This window comes from Mercurialis annua, linkage group LG3 (genome assembly GCF_937616625.2).
Source record: "Mercurialis annua linkage group LG3, ddMerAnnu1.2, whole genome shotgun sequence".
In the NCBI taxonomy this organism is placed as follows: Eukaryota; Viridiplantae; Streptophyta; class Magnoliopsida; order Malpighiales; family Euphorbiaceae; genus Mercurialis; species Mercurialis annua.
Genome location: NC_065572.1, coordinates 62,479,455 through 62,503,031, shown reverse-complemented (window position 1 = coordinate 62,503,031; position 23,577 = coordinate 62,479,455). Strand labels below are relative to the sequence as shown.

Here is a 23,577-nt window from a genome sequence, read left to right as displayed (position 1 = left end):
GTTGTTATCAACATTTTTCTTCCTTAATACATGTAACACTCTGATTTCTTGTTAGCTGCAGTTGCAATTCAATAGATTTCTTCAACGTCTCATGATCTTCATTGTTATTCAAAATAAATATAAAAGTTAAGGGACGATATAAATTAATAAAATAAATTCAAAAATAAGTAATACTTTTAAAAACTGAATTTTCAAAAAAATACTGCTTACTAATTAATTGTACCTCTGTGGCCAATCAATCACCTTACCAGTTATCGTTGATCAAATCTAATTAATAAAAGATAATTGCATAATTTCAATTTTAATAAAGCTTTAAATAAAACAAAGATCTAGATAGAAAAGATATTGTGAAAAGCAAATAAAAAAAAGGTCAGCTAATAATGAGAAGTGGGATAAGAGGTAAATTCTGCAGTGCCACGAACGTTACCGGAGGTAAAGAACAATGACTTGGGAATATTCCTTCATGGTGGATAATATTTCTTGACTGTCTTTAGAATTTGAAGATAATGATGTGCATAAAAATGTGAGTAATTTTAGTGGAGTTGGTAATGGGGACGTTAGATTTGATAATATTCATAATCATATTGCTAGTGATGCTGATGAGTTTGAACGAAAATATGCTCATGATATATAGAAAAATATTGTAGTATAGAGATAAATATACTTTCCACAAACAAAACAAGTTTTTTAGAGAGAAAATGGAGAAAGTGGAGAGAAAATAGGATGAAAATCAAGATAAAAATTAAATTTAAAAAGTGATAGGATTTTATTTTAAAGAAGTGATAAGTTGTTTTGCTCATAAATAAAAAATTTGTTATAACATATATTTTTACAGTGTCATTTATTGAAACATCACTTTAGCAGCATTGTATTATTTAAAATAATATTGATCAAAAACGTTACTATAATTATGTCGTGAGAGATTGTTTTTGTTGTAGTGTAAGGAGACGGGATATTTTTCCAAAAAATATAGAGATTTGGATATGGGCAATCAAACGTTTCAGCATTTGACAAGTAAACAAAATAAAACAACAATGTAAGATAACACATGTAGGGGTGAGCAAGAACCGAACCAAACCGAAAAACCGAACCGAACTTTGTTGTTTGGTTCGGTTTTTCGGTGAAAACGGTTTGGTTCGGTTTCTACTTTAGGTAATGTTTGGTGTTCGGTGTTCGGTTTGGTTTGGGTGTTTAGAAAACCGAACCGACCAAAAAACCAAATTAACCGAACATTAATATAAAATATATATATATTTTAAAAAATAATATTCATATATACTTATATTAATATGTATTTTGTCTTTATATCTTAATTATTGTTGATGTATGAGTTAATAATCGTTATATAATTATATATAAAAGTTTATTAGACTCTAATTATTTAAGTAGAGGGACAAAAACATATGTATATATACTTTTTCAATTCACAAATCCTAATATTTGTAATTATTAATGGAGGTTTTTATTTTATTATGTAATAATGTATTTGTAGTTTTAATTTATGGGCTTCACTTTAACTTTTTATTAAAAATTATAGACTTTATTTTAATTTTTTATTAAAAATTATAAGCTTTACTTTAACTTTTTTATGGCTTTTAAAAATCCAAACCGATAAAAATTATGGAAACCGAACCGAACCGACCGAAATTTTTCGGTTAAAAAAACTTTGGTGTTTGGTTAAATAAAGAACGGTTTGGATTGGGATTTTCCCAAACCGAAAACCCGAAAAAATTCTAACCGAACCGAACCGACCGATGCTCACCCCTAAACACATGACTATAAATTTAGTAAACAAAATAATCATTTATGAAACTGAGCAAGAAAGTGAAAGAGCAAGGACATCTAAAGAACACAATAATAAAATAAGAATTTGATAGGTTAGAACTAATGAAAAAAATAATAGGAATGGGATGATTTAAATACACAACTCCAATATTATTTTTTCAAAAAACTGTTATATTTGAAGTAGACAGAGTTTAATGAAACATAAAAGATAAGAAAAGTAAAAAGTCTATAATAAATTACCACATTCAATTAATATAAAATTATATCATTTAAAGTGTGACATGTGCACTAAAAATAATAAAAAGCCCGATTTTGGATGTTTTATGATTTCTCCGTTATAATGTGAAGATTCACAAAATCACGGATTCTTACTGCTCCATAATACATGGTATTTCTCATTCTATGCAGACATCGTAAATGTAGATTTAGAGACATGCAAGTTGAATTCTTCAAAGAGTTGTTCTTGTAAAACTACAATTTATATCAATTTTTTTAGATCATCCTAGTTGCCAGATCAGATATTTTAGATAATAATTATAACATGATTAGGCATAATTCGACAATACATTTAAAGGTGCAAGATGTCTCAATTGCGTAAGACGACCGGAAAGAAAGTTGTGGTCCATCCTTCGATCTATTTTTGGTTCGTTTCTTTTTATATGAATTGTACTACTTTGGGCACAAAATAAAATAAATAGACACAGTTTATGAAGAAATCTTAATTGATGCAATCAAGGCATATAAAAGATTTAAGCCAAGCTAAATCATTCTTGGTTGAAGTTTAATCTATTCAAGCATTCATCATATGCCAATTTGGTAAAATTGACTGGATTTTGTGATGATAAATCTCTCATGAGTCGTATTTTTTAGTTCATGCAAAATGGAGCATTGGACAAGTGGATGTCAAAACCAAACTTTTTATTTCCAACAGAGAAAAAAAAATTCTTGATATAGTAAAAGAACTTACGTATTTTTATGAAAAATGTACACATAAAATCCTTCACTTAGATATCAAACCAAAAAACATTCTCTAATATCAGAAATTTAACAATTCATATTCTTTAGAATTAACGATTTTACTCATTTACACTTTCCATCTTATTGAAATTTTATTACGTGAAATGTTTTATGCTATTTGAAGTTTTGTTTTGTTTTTCTTTCATTTTAATAATGGCATTTCACATTTTACCTGCTGAGCTCTTATGTTTATTTTTGTTTGGTTATAATTATTAATTACTCTAACCCATTTAGAAAGTCTTTGTTACACATATTCAAAAGATCTAATTTTTTTTCTTTTCTTATTTTTCCTTTGTTAAATGTACTTTAAAACTATACATAAAATTAATTTTCTTATATATGTGTTTAGCATTAATAAAAAATAGAGGATAAAAAGGAAAAATATATTAAAAATGTACAATGTGATTTTTTAAATATGAAGAGCCGTTGTTCGTTCCAATTCAACCCATTCTACTTTTAAAAGAAAAAAGTTCAAGTTTAAAGTTAAAAATACTACAACATAATATCATGGGTTGTTTCATTAAATTATCATGGAAAATTAGACATGTTCATAGGCTGGGCCCAGGCCGGGCTAAACATGCTTTACTAATTTTTTAATAAGATGTCCGGCCCGATCCTGGTTCATGCTTTATATTTTCTATCCAAACCCAGCCCTTACACTTTATATGCGGGTCCGGGCCGGAGTTATTCGGGCTTATATAAGGAACTTAAATGAAAGCTTGAAAAATGAAACTTTAAAAAAATGGGCTAGGTATCTCAAAATTAATTGAATCTGTTGATTCAGTTTTGACTTTGCATATCTCATATTTAATATTTTTTTGAAAAACTAGTGCACAATTCATACTTCAAATGACTTAATATTACATTAGTTGAATGTTTTAATTTATTATGGACTTTTTACTTTGCCTATCTTTCTATGTTTTATTAAACTCTGCCTCCCTCAATATAACAGTTTTTTGAAAGAATAATATTAAAACTGTGTATTTAAACCTTCTTATTACTCTCATTTCTTCACTATTTGCAAGTTATCAAACTCTTCTTTTCTTACTGTGTTCTTTAGCTTTCCTTACTCTTTCATTTTCTCTTTTTGTTTCACAAATGCTTATTTCTTTACCAAATTTATAGTAATGTGCTATCTTATATTGTTGTTTTATTTTGATAACTTGTCAAATGTCTAAACGTTTGACTATCCATATGCAAATCTCTCTACTTCTTGTAAAAATATCACGTCCTTCTAAGGCCGGTTTGGTCTTAAATCTTTAGTCCTAACCTTGGCTGGAGATCGAGCCTGGAATATTTGATATTTTATGTGCGGTTCGGGCTTTTTTTTGCAATTTCTTATAAAAGCCTGAAAAAACCTAGCCTGAGCCCACATATATAAAGTTTAAGGGACAGATTTGGATAACATATATGAAGTCTAGACCGACTCAGGCCTGATTTGGGCTTACTTATAAATTAGTAAAACCTGCGGAGCCCGACTCAAACCTATGCCATGAACATGTCTGATTTTTCATGAACATGACTTGGTAAATTTTTCAAAAGCTTATGTTTGCAATCCTTTTGATCATTTAGGAATTTAATATTCATAGCTCTAAAATCAAACTAGTCATATTTATATTTTGATTGTTATTAAATTTTCTAATTTGAAGCTATTTGAGCTGACTAAATTTGAAGTACTCTTCTTTTAAAATTCATTAAAAAGTTACACCGGTATATGCCAAAGCATTTTTCACAATTTTCTATTACCTCTAGTTTTTCTCTTTGAAATAATCTCTTTTATTTACGAGGGCTTGAATTTTCAACATTTCATATATCTGTTATAAATTTAATGATAATATAAACCAATATTTATGAACTAAACTAATTAGCAATTAAGAGCACTTAGAACAAGCCAACAATGAAACAAATATTTGGGAGAATTTCACTCTTGCATAAATTATTTTCACTTATAAGATTTACATGGAGTGGAATCTATTTATAGATAATTTCACCCACCATGTAATTAATGCATTTACATGCATGTCAAAAATGGAGGATTGAAATTTTTCACTTAAATTAGATATGTAAATTTTGTCATACTCACACACTATTCATAACACTCCCCCTTGGATGACAAAATCTAAATTACGCTATATTGTACTGCCTCATTAAAAACCTCACTAAAGAAAAACCTAATGGGATAAAAACTTTAGTTAGGGAAAAAGAGTTCAGTGCGTAATTTCTCCCCCTCATTGCAACATAGATAATCCTTCACATATTTCGCAGATGGTGCATTACAACGTTATGTACATGTGTTCTAAATATTGATGTAGGAAGTGCCTTGATGAAGAGATCAGATGAATTATCATTTGATTGAACATACTGGATGTTAACTTCTTGATTCTTTATAAGTTCTTGAGTGTATGAAAAGAATTTTGGAGGTATATGTTTAGTTCTGTCACTCTTGATGTACCCTTCCTTGATTTGTGTTATACATGCAGTCAGTGTTTTAAAAAACGAACCGGTGACAGGACCGGCGTAGCCAACGGTTCGCGGTCCAATCGGTTCAACCGCCGATTTAACCGGTTGGGTGAAATGGCGTTGAAATAATTGTGCACAGCAATCCAGTCGAGCAATTATATATTTAATCTTTTGTTTCTTTTGTCTTTGAAACAACCATATATATAATCTTTGTTAATAAAAATTCAAGATAACCCATCTAAACACAAAACCCAATAAAATTGGGACCCACTAAACTTTTATCACGGGAACCACCTTCAACTTCACCTTTATCATTTGGATAATCTTCTTTCTTTTTATGTTCAACTTCATCTAACATATTGCAAAAGTTCCTTTTATCACTGTGTAAAATAGATCTCTCGTTTAAAATCCGTAGTGACGAAGAAAAACGAACTTTATAGAGCCAAGAAAAACAAAGCGACATCGGCAGGTTAAAGAAGAAAGCGAGACAAGCGGTTAACAAGATCTAGTGTGAATTTGAAATAAAATCTGTGTTTAATAGATCTGAAAATGAAGAAAACTTTTTTTTTGATTAGTTTCTAGCTTCTTTTTTTTTCTTCTATAAGTTTCTAACTGACCGGACGGTTTTATGGTTCAGAACGGTTCCCGGTTGTAATATCCCGTATTTTTAAATTATTATTTTTTTAAAATTTTAATTATAATTTTTGCATTCCGTTAAGTTTTAGGTAATGTATTATTAGTAGTAGTAAATATTTTTATTTTATTTTATTGGAGTCGCTCGTTGATTCGGTCGTGATTCGATTCATGTTTGGTTGTATTATTAATTTTTTTTAAAGAAAAAAAAAAGAAAAATAAATATAAACATAATTTTTTTTATGCATGACAATAAACCCATGCATAATATTACTTCTTCCTTCTCACGTAATGCTAGCCCATTTAATATTTGCATATGGCCAAAAGCCCATGCAATTTATGTTTCATTATCAAAGCATCAATTGGAATTTTCACAGCAGTATAACTTGATGCGTCCTTTATTCTTTTTATTCGTTTTATTTTGTTAAACCCTATTCTATTTTCTTTCCTCTTTTGCGAAACCCTACCCGTCATTATTTTTTTTGAATTTCCTGAGAAAACGCTGCACAAATCTCCCTCAGATTCATTCCGATTTCAGTAGGTAAGCCGTTCATAATTTTCAGTGTTGTTTCATGCGCTACTTCCGTTCTTAATCATTTTTCTCATGTGTTTTAGAACCAAATTGAGCTCCGTTTCGTTCCAGCGATTGTAGACTCATTTATCTTCGAGACCGAGCTTTGTTTTTTAGAAACGATACGTTATCTTTTCCGTTATAGCCGCCGCCGTTTATCGTTTTAATGTAATTCGCTGTTTTGAGTTCTAAATCGATCTCTCCGTATTTTGATTCGTTCGTAGCCGTTTCTAGATCTAATTCAGTTCCGTTTCTTTTCTGTGATAGTAGACTCGTTTCTCTACAACTTTGCTCTTGGTGTTTTTCCAAACGGTACGTAAATAATCCCGTTTCAATCGCCGTCGTCTTATCGCTTTATTTTGTTCTTAACCGAGATTGTTGTTTTAATTTGCTACCGTTGAGTCGTTCTCTTTGGGTCTTGAATTTATTGTCATATTGATTAGTTTCAGATTATATTATTGTGATAGGCTGATTTTAGGACCCTGTTTATTGGGTTTGCTAAGAAATTGTGAAGGTTTTATTATTTGGAAGTTAAGGTTCATATTGATTATTTCTGCAATTCATGTTCTTGAGGAAGACGAAGCTAGAGTTAGGGAGTTATTTGATATGAGATGATATAATTCTCATGGTATAAGTTTTGGGTTACTTTAATAAATTAAAAATTATCTTTTGTTTGAAATTGATTATGGCGGGTCTCTGATGTACTTGGCAGAAAGAAATTATGTGTTGAATGGAAGTGATGGCTAATTTGATAATGTGATCCTTAAGTTGTTATGACTTTATCAAATTGATTCTTTAAGATTAAATTAAATTAATCACTTCTATTTTGTTAATTGATTTAATTTTAATCTACGAATTTAGTTTCGACTTATTATTTAACAATTTAATAATATTATTATTTATGATTTTAAAATTACTTTGGGCGTCATTATTTTAAATTTAGAATTAATATTAATCTTATTATAATTTAAATGATTTGGATTTAAAATATTTATTTGATTCATTATAAAGGGAAATTTGATATTTTTATCTAATATATAAATTTTAGAGGATTTGGCTTAGCGTGCCAATTTGGCTAAATTTATAAATTAGCCTTTTATTTATTTATTGATTTATTTAATGAGATATTTTTCCGGTAATTTTTAATTACTCGTGTTTCAAGCGATTGAGTTCCATTTTGATATTAATTAATATTTTATTTAATTATAATTATAAACTGTGGTTTATAATTTTGGATTTATCGTTGGGTCGGGTTAGACTTGGATCGCCCAACATGTGGGCTTAGCTTGGAAGTTTTAAGAAACTCGGCTCAACCACTATTTGAGGAATTTATTTAATTTTTCATTTAAATATTATTTTAATAATATTTTCGGATTGGATATTAAGTGTGAACTCAATAGTCTTGAATGATTACGGTATTATAATTTATTTGAGAATTTTGCTTCTCTGTGATTTTATCTGACTTATTAATTGTGCTAGTCCTACGTGGTGTCTAGTATTCTTAGAGTTAGGGGTTGGAGCGATTTTAACGTATGATTTATTTTTAGACTCTTCGACTACTCGTGCTCAGGAGTCGAACCAGGGTTAGCTGTTTGCCGAAGTTTCACGTGGATAAGCAAGCAGTGAGTTTGTAGTGCTATTTACCGCTTTATTAAGTACCGCATCGTATTTTAATATTATAAATGTTTGTGAACTGTTTTTACGGATTATGGATCTGGATTGAAACGAGCTACTCGATAGGCTTGTATCGAGACTGTGTGCACCGGTGAGTACTCTGGGAAACTGCAGACTAAAGTCTTGCTTACGCTGGTATATATTTATGACGAGGATTTGTTCCCGTCCACTCTGAATTTATCAGTATGCTATGTCATACTTACGCTGGGATCATTTCAATACTGTTTTCCATAATCATATTATATTAGTATAAAAATGTTTTGATTTAAGGGTTTTAAACTTAATAAATGTAAATAGTATTGCGAACTCATCTCAGTATATCTGACCCCGTTGTTTTCCCAAATTTTCCAGGTTTGTGATTTGAAAGCTGGTCCACTCCGATTCTTTTGATTCCTCGGAGGTTTTATGTTATTTAAACTACTTCTGTTTTGAAACTCTTAGACCGCAGTAGAACTAGTTAATATATTACATTGTTATTGCAGTTTGGGGTTATCGATTTGATCGATTATTTATTATTAGCATGTCTACTCTGGATTACTTTAATATTATATTTAAGGCATGCTGTTGAGCATTTTTGGATAATTAAGTTATTTATATTAGAACTGTAATATAAATTGCTATACTTAGGTTGGAGTCTCGGTTGCCTCCGAGCAGTTTTTTGCAGGCTTAAATATTTAATTGTTTTCCGCAAGGCTTGCTACGGGTTTTGGTACAACCATACCCATACCCTAGCGCCGGTCACGATTCATGAAATTGGGTCGTGACACCGGTTTAGTCCGGTTCGTCCGGTTTTAGCCGGTCCAATCTGGTTAAACCGGATTTCCGGTTCTTAATTACATTTGGACCGGACGACTGGCCGGTTTACGGTTTAACCGGTTCAACCGGCCAGTCCGGTCCGGTTTTTAAAACACTGCATGCAGCATTATCTTCATATAAGACAGTTGGACTTTTATGGACCAGAAGACCACAAGATTTTTGAATGTGTTGTGTTATTGATTTGAGCTACACACATTCTCTACTTGCTTCATGTAATGCAATAAGTTCAGCATGATTTGAGGAAGTGGCTATAATTTTTGTTTCTGTGATCGCCAAAAAATTGCAGTACCTCCACTCGTAAATACATATCAAGTTTGAGACCTAACCTTATAAAGATCAGACAAATAACCTTCATCTGCATAACCAATCAATTCTAATTTTGAATCGTTAGAATAAAATAAACCAAGAACAGTGCTTCTAGGAAGATAACGAAATATATGTTTGATTCCATTCCAATATCTCTTCGTGGGAGTTAAACTGAATCTTGCTAATAAATTGACAGAAAAGGATATGTCAGGACGAGTGCAATTAGCAAAATACATAAGTGCCCCAATTGCACTGAGATATGGTACTTCAGGACCAAGAATATCTTCATTTTCTCCACAGGGACGAAATGGATCAGTTTCAACATTCAGTGATCGAACAACCATAGGAGTACAAAAAGGATTTGCTTTATCCATACCAAAACGTTTTAAGATGTTTTCTATATAATTTGACTGATGCACTAATACGCCATTGTGCACATGTTCAATTTGTAAACCAAGACAATATTTGGTTTTTCCAAGATCTTTCCTTTCAAATTCATCCTTTAAGTACACACTTGCTTCATTGATCTCACTGCCTATTCCAATAATATTTAAATTGTCAACATACACAACTATAATCACAAATCCGGATGTTGTTTTCCTAATAAAAACACATGGGCAAATAAGGTTATTCACATAGCCTTTATTTATTAAATAATCGCTTAAACGATTATACCGCATGCGCCCTGATTGTTTCAACCCATACAAAGATCATTATAATTTGATTGAATACATTTCTTTGGGTTTTCTATTTGATGCTTCAAGCATTTTAAATCCTTCAGGGACCTTAATATAAATATCGATATCTAGCGATCCATACAAGTATGCTGTTACAACATCCATGAGACGCATTTCAAATTTCTCAAAAACTGCAAGACTGATTAAATATCAAAATGTAATTGCGTCCATGACAGGAGAATATGTTTCATCATAATCAATTTCAGGTCTTTGAGAAAAGTCTTGAGCAACAAGTCTAGCTTTATATCTTGTGATTTTATTTTTCTCATTTCGTTTTCGTATAAAGAACCATTTGTAACCTATCGTGTTCACATCTTTAGGTGTGAGGACAACAGGTCCAAACACACTTCTCTTGGTAAGGGAATCTAATTCAGCCTGCATAGCGTCTTTCCATTTGTCCCAATCATGTCTATTTTGACATTCAATGACCAATCTCGGTTCAGGATCTCAATTTTCATTTATGATATCACATGCAACAGTATATGTCACGACCCAATCTCAGAGATCGTGACCGGCGCTAGGGTATGGGTATGGTTGTACCAAAACCCGTAGCAAGCCTTGCGGAAAACAACCAATCATGTAAACCTGCAGAAAATCCAATGCTCGGGGAAAACCGAGACTCCAACCTAAACTAGCAGTTTAAGTATAAATACTTCCATTAAATAACAATTAACCAGATTTAAATAATAACAATACCAAAGAATAAAATAAAGCTAGTCAGACCAATCCAACAAACAAACTAGAAAATATAGACTTCTAGTTTACTACTGCGGTCTAAGAATAAAAATAAGTTTGATAATTTATTTTAATAAAATAAACTTCCGAGAAATCAAAGGATCGGAGTTGACCAGCTTTCAAATCATAAACTTGAAAAATTTGGAAAACAACGGGGTTAGATACTGATATGAGTTCGCAATACTATTTACATTTATTAAATTTAAAATCCTTAAATCAAAACCTTTTATATTATATAATATGATTATGAAATAACAGTATTGAAATGATCCCAGTGTAAGTATGACATAAAATACTGAAAAACTCAGAGTGGACGGAAACAAATCCTCGTCATATACCAGCGTAAGAAAGACATTAGTCTACCGATCTCAGTGTACTTACCGGTGCACACAGTCTCGATACAAGCCTATCGAGTAGCTCGTTCCAATCCATATCCATAATCCTTAAAAACAGTTCAAAAAATTTATAATACTAAAATATGATGCGGTACTTAATAAAGCGGTAAATAGCACTACAAACTCATTGCTTGCGTATCCACGTGAATCTTGGCAAACAGCTAACCCTGCGTAGACTAAGAAACACGAGCAGTCGACGGGTCTAAAACAATATATAAGTTAAAACTCATTCAACCCCTAACTCTAAGAATACTAGACACCACATCGGACTAACACAATACCAAGTGTCGCACAAGCATAGCCAAAGCAAAAAGAAAAATTAATTACATATCAAAATACGAACCACCTTGAATAGACACAATACCAAAAATTAATAAGTCAAGTCTATTGTATTCCCGCTTTAAAATCCGATCCGGAAAATATTACTTAAATAATATTTAAATTATAACTTAAATCCATTAACTCAAATATTGGGTTAGCCGATTTACCAATAACTACCAAACTACCTCACATGTCAGGTAACCCAAGTCTAACATGGCCCAAAATATTTTATCAAAAATATAAATCAGAGTTTATAATTTTCAAAGTTTACTTTAATAAAATAAATATATATTTATCCAATTATAAACCATAGTTTATTATTATCAAAACAAAATAATAATCAACATTTTAAAACGGAACCCAATAGCATTAACTTCAAGTAACCCAAGTTACCACCACAATAGTTGACTAAAATAAATTAAAAAAAACGTTCAAAATCTCAAACGTCAAACTGACACGCCCAGTCAATATTTAAAATAAAATATAATTACCCAAGTGATTAATAATTTCCAACAAAATCCATCGCTAAAATAATTTAATAATTAATTAAAAGGATAAATTATAAATTTAACCAAATTGGCACGCTAAGCCAAAATTTCAGAATAATTACTATCACCCGAGAATTTATAAAATTATAGATTGATAATAAATATCCAATTCCCATTTATAATAATAATAATAATAATAAATTAAATTATAAATGAATTCAAATATTATTTTTAAATTTTTAAAACAATATTATCAAATTGTCAAACTTTCAATTTAAAATGACATCCCCAAATTAAAATCAAAACCAATTACTCAATAGATAAAACTTAACTTAAGGAATCAATAGGTTTTTAAGCAAAACAAATCAGTGACCTAAATAAATATTTAGCCAATAAAAATCAAATCAGTCAATCAACAATTGACACCTCATCATCTTCATCATAAGAACAAACCCATCCTTAATCAACTCCAAACATCAACAGTAACAGAAAACGAAACTCAAGCTTCCCCCAAATCAAACCACATCAATTTCTTAATAAACAACACATTGAATCAAGAACAAAACCTCAAGCAAAGATCAAAAGAGTCATCCAACACAAATAAAAGAAACCGAAGTCAAAGGAAACCATTTAGAGAAACTATGAAACCGAGAAACCCAAAACGTAGAACATAAAATCGAACGAGGAACCATTAGCTAGGAGATCAATGATTCAAAACACCCAAAATACAAGAGTTTACAATCCTTAGATGCCATAATCAATACCCAAGAAGGAAACAAACATTCGGCAGAGAATCAAAACAAGATTCTCAGTTAAGAACAAAAAAATAAAACGATAAGACGACGACGAGTGAAACGAGATTATTTACGTACCGTTTGTTAAGTTTCTTTGAGACTTGGAGGAAAATAATACTTCATTAATGGTAAGTATAGTTCCCCCTTGTAATAGAATAGTAGCTCTTCCAGAGCCTTCAATTAATTTTACCTTATCAGATGTTGTACTGACATTTGTCTGACATCTTTTAAGATTTGAAAAATATATTTGGTGTTTGCGTATAATGTGGGTTGTCACACTATCCACAAGACATATGTCTTGATTATTGAACTTGGACGAAACAACATGCTGATAATTATCCATATGCTTCTTAATTCAAACAAAAAAAAATTCATTATAAGAAATTATAGAATAACACAACAATATATAAGTAAATAATAAAAACATTACAATACATGCTGTATTAGTTTTCATATCATTGTTCTCAAGAAAATCAGAAACATCTAAATGACAATATATAAGTAAATAATAAAAATATTACAATACATGCTGTATTAGTTTTCATATCATTGTTCTCAAGAAAATCAGAAACATCTAAATGTGTCATGTCTATAGAGTCATTATGCATCAGACTGTGGTCAAAATTATCATCAGAAATGTAATATCCCGTAAAATTTTGAAATTTATTTTGCGGGTTTTGGTAATAGCTTGAGTCGTTTACGAAATTGAAATTCGTCGGAGATATTCAGGAGTCGTTTACGGATTTGAAATTCGTTTGTTGGTTTGGTAAGGTTCATTTTGAGTTTGGTTTAGCCTTAGGGATTTTTATTTTGGTTGGGCCTTGGAGTGGCCCAACCTTAGATTTGAAATCACAGTGTTGAGATGAAACAGGAAGACTCCTGTTGGCTTCCGTTTCTCCTTTTAAAAAACAGCTGAAAATCCGATTCCTTTGTCCCTTTAAATACGTAATGTTTAAACCCTAATCTTTTCTTCAAACTTCATCAAACTTTAGCCTCTCTTTTCCTCTCAAAAAACTTTCCAGGAATTCGGCACCAAATTGTTGTGGAAATCAGTAAGTTTTCAAACTTCATAATTCTGTTTTGATGTTATAAACGGCACTTCCGTTCATAACTGATTTCTCATCCGTTTCAGAACCAAATCGTGTTCCGTTTGATTTCTGAGATAGTAGACTCGATCCCCTACAGTTCCAAAGTTTTAGTTTTGTAATTGGTACGTTATCCTTTCCGCATTAGCTGCCGTCGTCTCATCGTATTTTATTGATTATAAACTGTTTTGTCTAGATTTTCCTACTGCCATTCCTTTGTTCGTTTCATTGCTGAGTTTTGAAGTTTTAAACTATGATTCCTTGGTATTTTCAACTGAATGCCTTGATTTTGTCTTGTGCTTGAGCTTCGGTTTCGGTCGTTCTTCATTGCTCTTAGATCGGTAATTGAGTTTTGCACTTTGATCTTATTTTCATGGTTCTGTCAAAATCATCATATTGTTTATCCAAGCTTATTTTGATTCTGAGATCATTGATATTGTTAGGGTGATTATAATCTGTTGATTTGGTTGCTTAATATGGTTAGGTTGTTAAGAATTGATGAATTAGGTTGTTAAGAATTGAGGAATTGATGAATTATGGAGTTGGCCACTGTTACGTGTATTTGGTTATGTAAAATGGAGGAAGATGAGGACATGTCATGGTTTGATTGGCTATCATGATTTATTATTGGTTAAATAGTGACTTTAGTCATTGAATTCTTATGTTTTAAATCTATTGATTCCTAAACTTATCTTTTAACTATTTTAGTTGATTTTTGATTTTAAATTACGAAAGTGATTTCAACTTATTTATTTAGCGGTTTAAATAATATTATTTTATAATTTGAAATTACTTCGGGCATTAATATTTTATGTTTAAATTAAATATTAATTTTATTATAGTTTATACGAAATATTATATATTGACTATATTAAATAAGTATTGGGGATTTTATTAAATTGAAAATTTGTCAAATTAATTATATTATTTCTAAGGCATAAAAATAATATGTGAATATTTAAAAAATTAAATTAAAAATTATTATTAATTATTATTTAATTGTTAATTGATATTTTTTACTTAGAATGCATTTGGAATTAAATTTATATTTTAGCTTTGTTTGTTATTTAATTAATTGAGATAATTGCCGGTAATATTTAATTACTTGAGTTTCAAGCTATTGAGTTCTATTTTGATATTAATTAATATAAATTATAAACCGTGGTTTATAAACTCTGGAATATTAGTTGGGTCGGTTTGGACTTGGGTCACCGACATGTGGGTTTAACTTGGTAGTTTTGAAAAACTCGGCTAACCCACTATTTGAGGAATTGATTTTATTTATCAATTAAATATTATTTTAATAATATTTTCGGATTGGACTTAAGGCGAACTCAATAGTCTTGAATTAATTACGGCATTACAATTTATTTGAGAATTGTGTTTCTCTGTGATTTATCTGGTTATTTAATTGCGCTAGTCCTACGTGGTGTCTAGTGATCTTAGAGTTAGGGGTCGTACGAATTTTAACCTATTTATTATTTTAGACCCGTCGACTGCTCGAGATTCGGAGTCTACGCAGGTTTAGCTGTTTGCCAAGATCACGTGGATAAGCAAGCAATGAGTTTGTAGTGCTATTTACCGCTTTATTAAGTACCGCATCGTATTTTAATATTATAAATGTTTGTGAACTGTTTTTACGGATTATGGAACTGGATTGAAACGAGCTACTCGATAGGCTTGTATCGAGACTGTGTGCACCGGTGAGTACTCTGGGAAACGGCAGACTAAAGTCTTGCTTACGCTGGTATATATATTTATGACGAGGATTTGTTCCCGTCCACTATGGGTTTATCGGTATGCTATGTCATACTTACGCTGGGATCATTTCAATACTGTTTTCCGTAATCATATTATATTAGTATAAAAATGTTTTGATTTAAGGGTTTTAAACTTAATAAATGTAAATAGTATTGCGAACTCATCTCAGTATATCTGACCCGTTGTTTTCCCAAATTTTCCAGGTTTATGATTTGAAAGCTGGTCCACTCCGATTCTTTTGATTCCTCGGAGGTTTTCATGTTATTAAACTAGTTTCTGTTTTCGAACTCTTAGACCGCAGTAGAACTAGTTATTTATTTCATTTGATATTTCACTTTGGATTTGTCGATATATTCGATTATTTATATTTGGCATGATTACTCTGGATTACGATATTATTATATTTAAGGCACGCTGTGGGATATTCAAGATATTTAAGTTATTTATATTAGAACCGTAATATAAATTGCTACACCTAGGTTGGAGTCTCGGTTGCCCCCGAGCAGTTTCTGCAGGTTTAAATGTTTAATTGATTTCCGCAAGGCTTGCTACGGGTTTTGGTACAACCATACCCATACCCTAGCGCCGGTCACGATTCATGAAATTGGGTCGTGACAAAGTTGGTATCAGAGCTTTAGTTTCGAACTAAGGCCAAATTTTTGCATGTTACGTGTTTATCGCTTTAAGGCATGTTAAGTGTTACTGTTGTGTCATAGGATCTACTGCGGATTTAGGATTCAAGTTTTGTCTTTTGAAACGTCATCTTTTGTTTTCAAAACTTTCTACCTTCATCTTTAGGGATGTTTGAGTCGGTCTTATGTGTTACTAATGTTTTATTTTCGAAATGTTTTTGCTTTACTCTGGAATGTTAGTGTTATTACTCTGGATAAATTGTTGATTTGTGAACTATTAAATTGTACTCTGGGTGTTGCCATTTGGGCATTGTTTGAGATTTGTTGTTTCATTCTTAGGAATGAACACTCGTGGGCGTGCTGCAGCTCAGGCTGAGGCTGAAGCTGATGACGCTATGTCGATTGAGGTTGACCAGCATGAACCAGAGGTTCAAGTTGGCAGGGGACGTGCAGGTGGAGTTCCGGCTGGTAGAGGCCGAGCTGGCAGAGGTCGGGGTGGCAGAGGTCAGGCTGCTGGAGGCAGAGGTAGGGGACGTGGTGGTGCAGGCGTTCAGGCACCAGGTGTACCACAAGCTCCTATTGACCCGTTTGACTTCACGACGTTTTTAGTCGGGATCACTGCACTCCAGAATAATCAAGTGCAACTGCAGGCGGGACAGATCGCCATGCAGAACCAGTATGCTATGCTGGGACAGATTGTGCAGCAACAGGTACCACAGGCTGGTGGTGTTGCAGTTGGTGGTGCTGGAATCGCTGACAAAGACTTGGTGTTGGCTTATTTGAGGCTGAAGCCGACTGAGTTTGCGGGCGACGGCGACGCCCTAGATTTTCTGGAGGAGGTTGAGCGGAATGCTCAGAGACTACAGGCTTCTGAGAGACAGACCGTTATGCTAGTAGAGATGTCCTTGAAGGGTGCTGCAAATGACTGGTTTCGCAGGGAGATTCGCGCAGTTATGGCTACTATTACATGGGCGGACTTTGTGACAGAATTCAAGGAATTTTATTTACCTTTCTCAGTGACAGAGGGTTTCAGAGACAGACTGCTGGTTCTGAGGAGAGGAGACAGATCAGTACATGAGTACACTACTGAGTTTGTGAGACTGAGTCGCTTTGCCTCCAGATCTGCAGACTGAACAGCAGAGGGTGAACGACAGATACGTAAAGGGTCTGGGTGTTGACTTTATTAGCCTTCTGACTGAGACGACCAAGGAATTTTCTGCTGTAGTGGACAGTGCCCGTCGGATGGAGGCAAATTTACTGCACTTTGGGAAAATGACTGAGACGAAGAGGGCGAGCGGTGTTGTTCAGAGTATTGGGCAGCAGGGTGGTAGCAGCAGCTATCAGCACAAGCCTTCCCAGTACAAGAGTCAGAAAGTGGGTGTTCGAAAAGGGTATCAGCCGTATTCTCACAGTTCTGATTACAGTGGGAGTAGCCGTGGATCTGGTCGCAGTTACAGTGGTACTTCTAGCGTCCTGTTTTGTCAAAACTGCAGGCGCAGACATTCGGGACAGTGCACAGTGGCACCAGGTAGTTGCTATGCTTGTGGCCAACAGGGTCACTTTGCTAGGGAGTGTCCGTCATCTGGACAGCAGATGTCATCGGCTAGTGTTGCTCAGTCGTTCTTTCAGCAGCAGAGACCCGTTTTCACTCCTTCAGCAGGGTATTCTCAACCTGCCGCTTCGTTTGGTGGCCAGCGGGGCCGTGGTTCTGGAGGGCGTGGTTTTGGTGGCCGTGGAAACGGTGGTAGAAGCTCCAGTAGTTATAGTTTTTCTCAGGCACCGCAGCAGGGACAGGGTCAGGCCAGAGTATTTGCTCTGACTCCTCAGGATGCTCGTGCATCAAACGCCGTGGTGCAAGGTACTATTCCCATTTCATTTATAGATGCCTTGGTCTTATTTGATGCGGGTGCAACACACTCTTTTGTTTCTTCGAGTTTTGCTGCTAAGTTGAGTGTGACACCATCTAGGTTGTTAGAGCCTTTATCTGTATCTACGCCTTTGTCTGATAGTGTTGTGGTGGACGTGGTCTTTCCGTCTTGTTCTGTGGTTATACATGGTAGGGATCTTAGTACTGATTTGATTATGCTTGACGTGTTATCTTTTGATGTCATCTTGGGGATGGATTGGCTTTCACGCCATTTTGCTTCTATCGACTGTCGAGGGAAGTCTGTATTGTTTGGGATTCCTGGTGATATGTCTTTTTCCTTCCAAGGGGAAAAGACAGAAGCACCTAAGAATCTAATTTCGGCGATCAAGGCCAAGCGTATGATGGGCAAGGGTTGCCAGGCTTTCTTAGCAGTGGTTCGTGATTTAGAGGGTGACAGTGGTGACGTGCATAGTGTTCCGATAGTGAATGAGTTCACTGATGTGTTTCCAGAGGAGTTGCCTGGATTACCACCTGATCGTGACATCGAGTTCTGTATTGATGTTGCTCCGGGAACAGCTCCTATTTCGATACCTCCGTATCGGATGGCTCCTGCAGAGCTGAAAGAGCTGAAGGAACAGTTACAGGAATTGCTTGATAGTGGTTTTGTCAGACCGAGTACTTCTCCGTGGGGTGCTCCTGTGTTGTTTGTCAAGAAGAAGGATGGGTCATTTCGGCTGTGTATTGACTACAGACAGCTGAACAAGGTTACTATCAAGAACCGGTACCCTCTTCCTCGTATTGATGATTTGTTCGACCAGTTGGAGGGTGCTAAGTGCTTTTCGAAGATTGACTTGAGATCCGGGTATCATCAGCTTCGGATTCGAGACGTCGATGTGCCTAAGACTGCTTTCAGAACGCGGTATGGGCATTTCGAGTTTCTGGTCATGTCTTTCGGGTTAACTAACGCACCAGCAGCGTTTATGGATATGATGAACCGGGTATTCAAGCCGTTTCTGGATCAGTTCGTTATTGTGTTTATTGATGACATACTGATTTATTCTCGGAGTGAGAAGGAGCATGCTTTCCACTTGAGAACAATATTGCAGACTTTGCGTGAGCATCAGCTGTATGCTAAGTTCTCGAAGTGCGAATTCTGGCTGGATCAAGTTACCTTCTTAGGACACGTGGTGTCAAAGGATGGGATCAAGGTTGATCCGACGAAGATTGAGGCGGTTATGGATTGGCAGAGGCCGAGGTCAGTTACCGAGATCAGAAGTTTTCTGGGGTTAGCTGGCTACTACCGTCGGTTCGTGCAGGATTTCTCCAGAATATCTGCACCGATGACTAAACTGACACAGAAGGGTGTTAAGTTTGAGTGGACTGACAAGTGCGAGGCGAGCTTTGAGAAGCTCAAAGAGATTCTGACTACAGCTCCTGTGTTAGCCTTGCCATCTGGCATTGAGGGGTTCACTGTATATTGTGATACGTCTCATATCGGTTTGGGGTGCGTTCTGATGCAACATGGTAAGGTGATTGCCTATGCTTCTCGCCAGCTGAAGAAGCATGAGGTGAATTATCCTACTCATGATCCGGAGTTAGCAGCTGTAGTTTTTGCTCTCAAGATATGGAGGCACTATTTGTACGGTGCGACTTACGAGATCTTTACTGATCATAAGAGTCTGAAATACATCTTCGATCAGCGTGAGTTGAATCTGAGGCAGCGCAGATGGTTGGAGTTACTGAAAGACTACGATTGTACTATTCAGTACCATCCGGGTAAGGCTAATATGGTAGCCGATGCGTTGAGTCGGAAATCTTCGGGCAGTTTGGCTCATATTTCTGAGGTTGGGCGGAGACCCATGGTTCGTGAGTGGCATAGTCTGTTAGCTTCGGGATACGGATTTCAGGTTTCGCAGAGAGGTTGTGTCACGACCCATTTTCATGAATCGCGACCGGCGCTAGGGTATGGGTAATGTAGTACCGAAACCCGTAGCTAGCCTTTCTTTTAATTCATAAACACATAAACCTGCAGAAAACCAATGCTCGGGGGCAACCGAGACTTCAGCTTAAACTAGCAGTTATAATAATCAACAGTTAAAATAACATGCTTATTCAATTTTGAGTCTAAAATAGGCATAACATGAATAATCCGAAATAAATACATAACATGCCAGAGCAATATAACCAGTCAGACCAATCCGACAAACAACTGTAATAATAATAATAAAGACGTCTAGTCAACTACTGCGGTCTAAGAATAAAATAGTTTGACAGTTTATCAAAATAAATGGAACTTCCGAGGAAAAGTAAATGCGGAGATCACCAGACTCTCTCAGATCATAACCCTGGGAAAATTGGGAAAACAACGGGGTCAGATATACTGAGATGAGTTCATACCACTATTTACATTTATTAAGTGGAAAACCTTTAAAACGTTTAAAACATTTAATAACGATATTACAGATAATAGTTGGAACCCTAATCCACAATTCTACATAAATAACATAATCCAATAGGTCTGGTCCCGAGAGCTGAGCTACACCGAGTTACCACTGACCACCCTTATACCAGAGTCCCGAGAGCCGAGCTACACCGAGTTACTCTACTTGGTCCCGAGAGCTATGCTCACACCGAGTTACCACATTACCATAATTACCTTTTCCAGATCTTTACCGGTGCGCACGCAGTCCTAATGATGCCCATTAGGTAGCATGTTCCAACTAGAAGCCATAATATAAAAACAATTCGAAATATACGTACAGTATATATATATTTAATATTAAAATAACACTTTACTTAATAAAGCGGTAAATAGTAAGTACAAACTCACTGCTTGCTAATCCACGTGAATACCGGCAAGCAACTAATCCTGGTTCGCCTCTGGAGTACGAACAATAGACGGGTCTAGACAAATAAAATAATTATTAAAAACAGACCCTAACTCTAGGGAGTACTAGACACCACATAGGACTAGCACAATTAACATGTCGGAATAAACAATCCAAAGCACACACAAATAATGCCCATTAGGTAATAAAGCCCAATTTAAATAAGTCTATTGAGTTCCCGCTTAAAATCCAATTTATAAATATTATTTAATAATTTTAAATAAATAATTTCCAAATAGTGGGTTAGCCGAGTTACCAATAACTACCAAGCTAACCTCACTTGTCGGGTGACCCAAGTCGAACCCGATTCAAAACGTTTATCAAATATAAACCCGAGTTTATATTTATAAAATAATTCCATAAAATAATAAACCATTTTAAAAGCGGAACTCAATAACTTCAATTCAAAGTAATCCAAGTTACAAAACAAAACTTAATTAAATAAGTCAAATAAAAGTTTAGGGACTAAATTGCACTTTAGCCAATTAGGGACTAAACTGTACTTTTGCCATTTAGGGACTAAATTGTAATTTAGCTAATTTGATATCCAAATACAATTTAATAGCTCTTGCTTTATAATTAAACAAAATATAAAGTTATTAACCAAAAACTTATTTAAATAAGTTATAAAACTCGTTTAGGGACTAAATTGTAAATTTACCAATTTAATATTCGAGACCCAAATATAATCACCCAAGTAATTATATTAGTTAGATTTATAAATGGTTATCATTAACAACATTTTCATTACGATTTAAAACTAAATCCAATTTATTAGATAAAGTTAAACTTAAGGGATTAATTTGATTTGATCAAAAATATAACATTATTGAAATGGTAAATTAACCATCCTCAACCCTTTTAAACAACAAAAGCCCGCCACACCTCATGAACAACATGCCGAACTCCATTTTTAACCTACTGCACCTAAATCAAGACTTCAATCCATAAGATTTTAATCCATTAAACATCATTCTTAACCATTCAATCCATATTACTAATCCTATCTTAATAATAACTCAAGATCACAAAAAACGTATCAATGGTAGTCGAAAGAAGGAATACGTTCATGGAGCCGAGATTTAGTTTCATAGACCCATCACCGAAACAAACGTTTTAAATCAACAACTACTAACATTCCATAAGATTTAGAACCATGAATCAAGTAAAATGATATCCACATAGAAGAAAACCATTCGGCAGTAACATACAACTCAAAACAGAATTTATAAAGCTTAAGAACGGAAACCGTACGGCGATTGAAACGGGATCGATTACGTACCGTTTGACAAAACTGAGATAGGGAATCGAAGGTACGGGAGTCTAGAACGTCTGAGATCAAACGGAATTAGTTTCGATCTAGAAACGAGAGAGAACGATCAAAAACACAGAGATGGCGATTAAGGCAAAAATCTGGAAATTGATGAACAAAAAAAAACTTACCCGAGCAGCAACTTTGGAGGATGATTACAGCTACGTTTCTCAGCGAAAGAACGAAAGAAAAGTGGCTAGGGCTACCTTGCAGCGTGATCTAGGTTTTCTATGAAGAAATCGACTTAAAATAACGTAGGGAAGTGAGCCGTAAATGAGATCGAAAAGGGCCACACGGAAGGGTCCATGGGCTGATGTGATTCCCGAACGGGAATGGCCTTTCAGGCCATGATTCCCGTTCGGGAATGCCTGGTCTCGAACGAGACCAGGCCCAAAAATGTGATTCCCTTTCGGGAATTTCAATTCCCGAACGGGAATGGCTGAAAACTATTTTTTTTATTTTTATTTTTTGATTTAAAAAATATAATTGGTTAAACCAATAAATCACACCCAAACCAAACAACTCGAACCAAGCCACTAATATCGAAATTACTTCAAAACGACCGGGAAAAATGATGGAATTTAAATGTAATAAAATGCAAAATTTTACGGGGTATTACATTCTCCCCAACTAATTAAAAATTCGTCCTCGAATTTAAATAAAACCATCGACATACCACATAACATAAAGTTACACATCCAGTTAAACAAAATGTACAAAGCCGATAAGAAAACATATCCACAAGATACCTATCGTAAATTAGGACAACAAAATATAACGAAACTGCACACGACCTCTGTCATTAAATAACAGATCAAAACCAAGAAACCAACCCACTGTCGTTGATGGTATTCCATGTCCAACGGCATACGCACGCGCGTAAGCAAAATTTAACAGGTTGTCCCTCAAAACACTTCAAAACCTTCAGTTGCAAAAACTGAACACACTCAAAGGTCACCAAAGTACTAACACAACTTTCACTAGGCATAACGATAACATAACTCTAGGGCAGTTCAACTAAGATACAACAAGATCTACTACCCAACACTCGGCTAATATACTAGGATAATTAAGATCCAATCTCCAATCGCATAACCGACACTGGCTCGCAATATAAGCGATCACAACACACTTATGCACCAAATCCTGTTTCTAGCAGTAGATGCTCCAACTCATAATAACACAATTTATTCAACTGAGAGTCACCATTTTCCCATACCGGAGTGGTTTCCAAAGCCAGCTCGAAACTCATCTATTACAAAATCCTCAATATCAATACATGGTTAAGCGTTAAGCTCAA

The 23,577-nt window shown here is 34.3% G+C and overlaps 1 protein-coding gene and 1 long non-coding RNA gene across 2 annotated transcripts; one reads left to right on the top strand and one right to left on the bottom strand.

The window, feature by feature from the left end:
- Positions 1-4,287: 4,287 nt before the first annotated feature.
- LOC130015281 (uncharacterized) lies at positions 4,288-5,725 on the bottom strand. The gene is made up of 3 exons (XM_056105070.1): positions 5,534-5,725; positions 5,092-5,259; positions 4,288-4,404 (listed from the first exon to the last, which is right to left on the bottom strand). Exons 1-3 carry the CDS (start codon positions 5,723-5,725, stop codon positions 4,288-4,290), a joined length of 477 nt encoding a protein of 158 aa, XP_055961045.1.
- Positions 5,726-6,304: 579 nt separating this feature from the next.
- Positions 6,305-8,655, top strand: LOC126672099 (uncharacterized). Its single transcript, XR_008790306.1, has 2 exons — positions 6,305-6,778; positions 8,014-8,655. It is a non-coding gene; the product is annotated as an uncharacterized LOC126672099 (long non-coding RNA).
- The last annotated feature ends 14,922 nt before the right edge of the window (positions 8,656-23,577 follow it).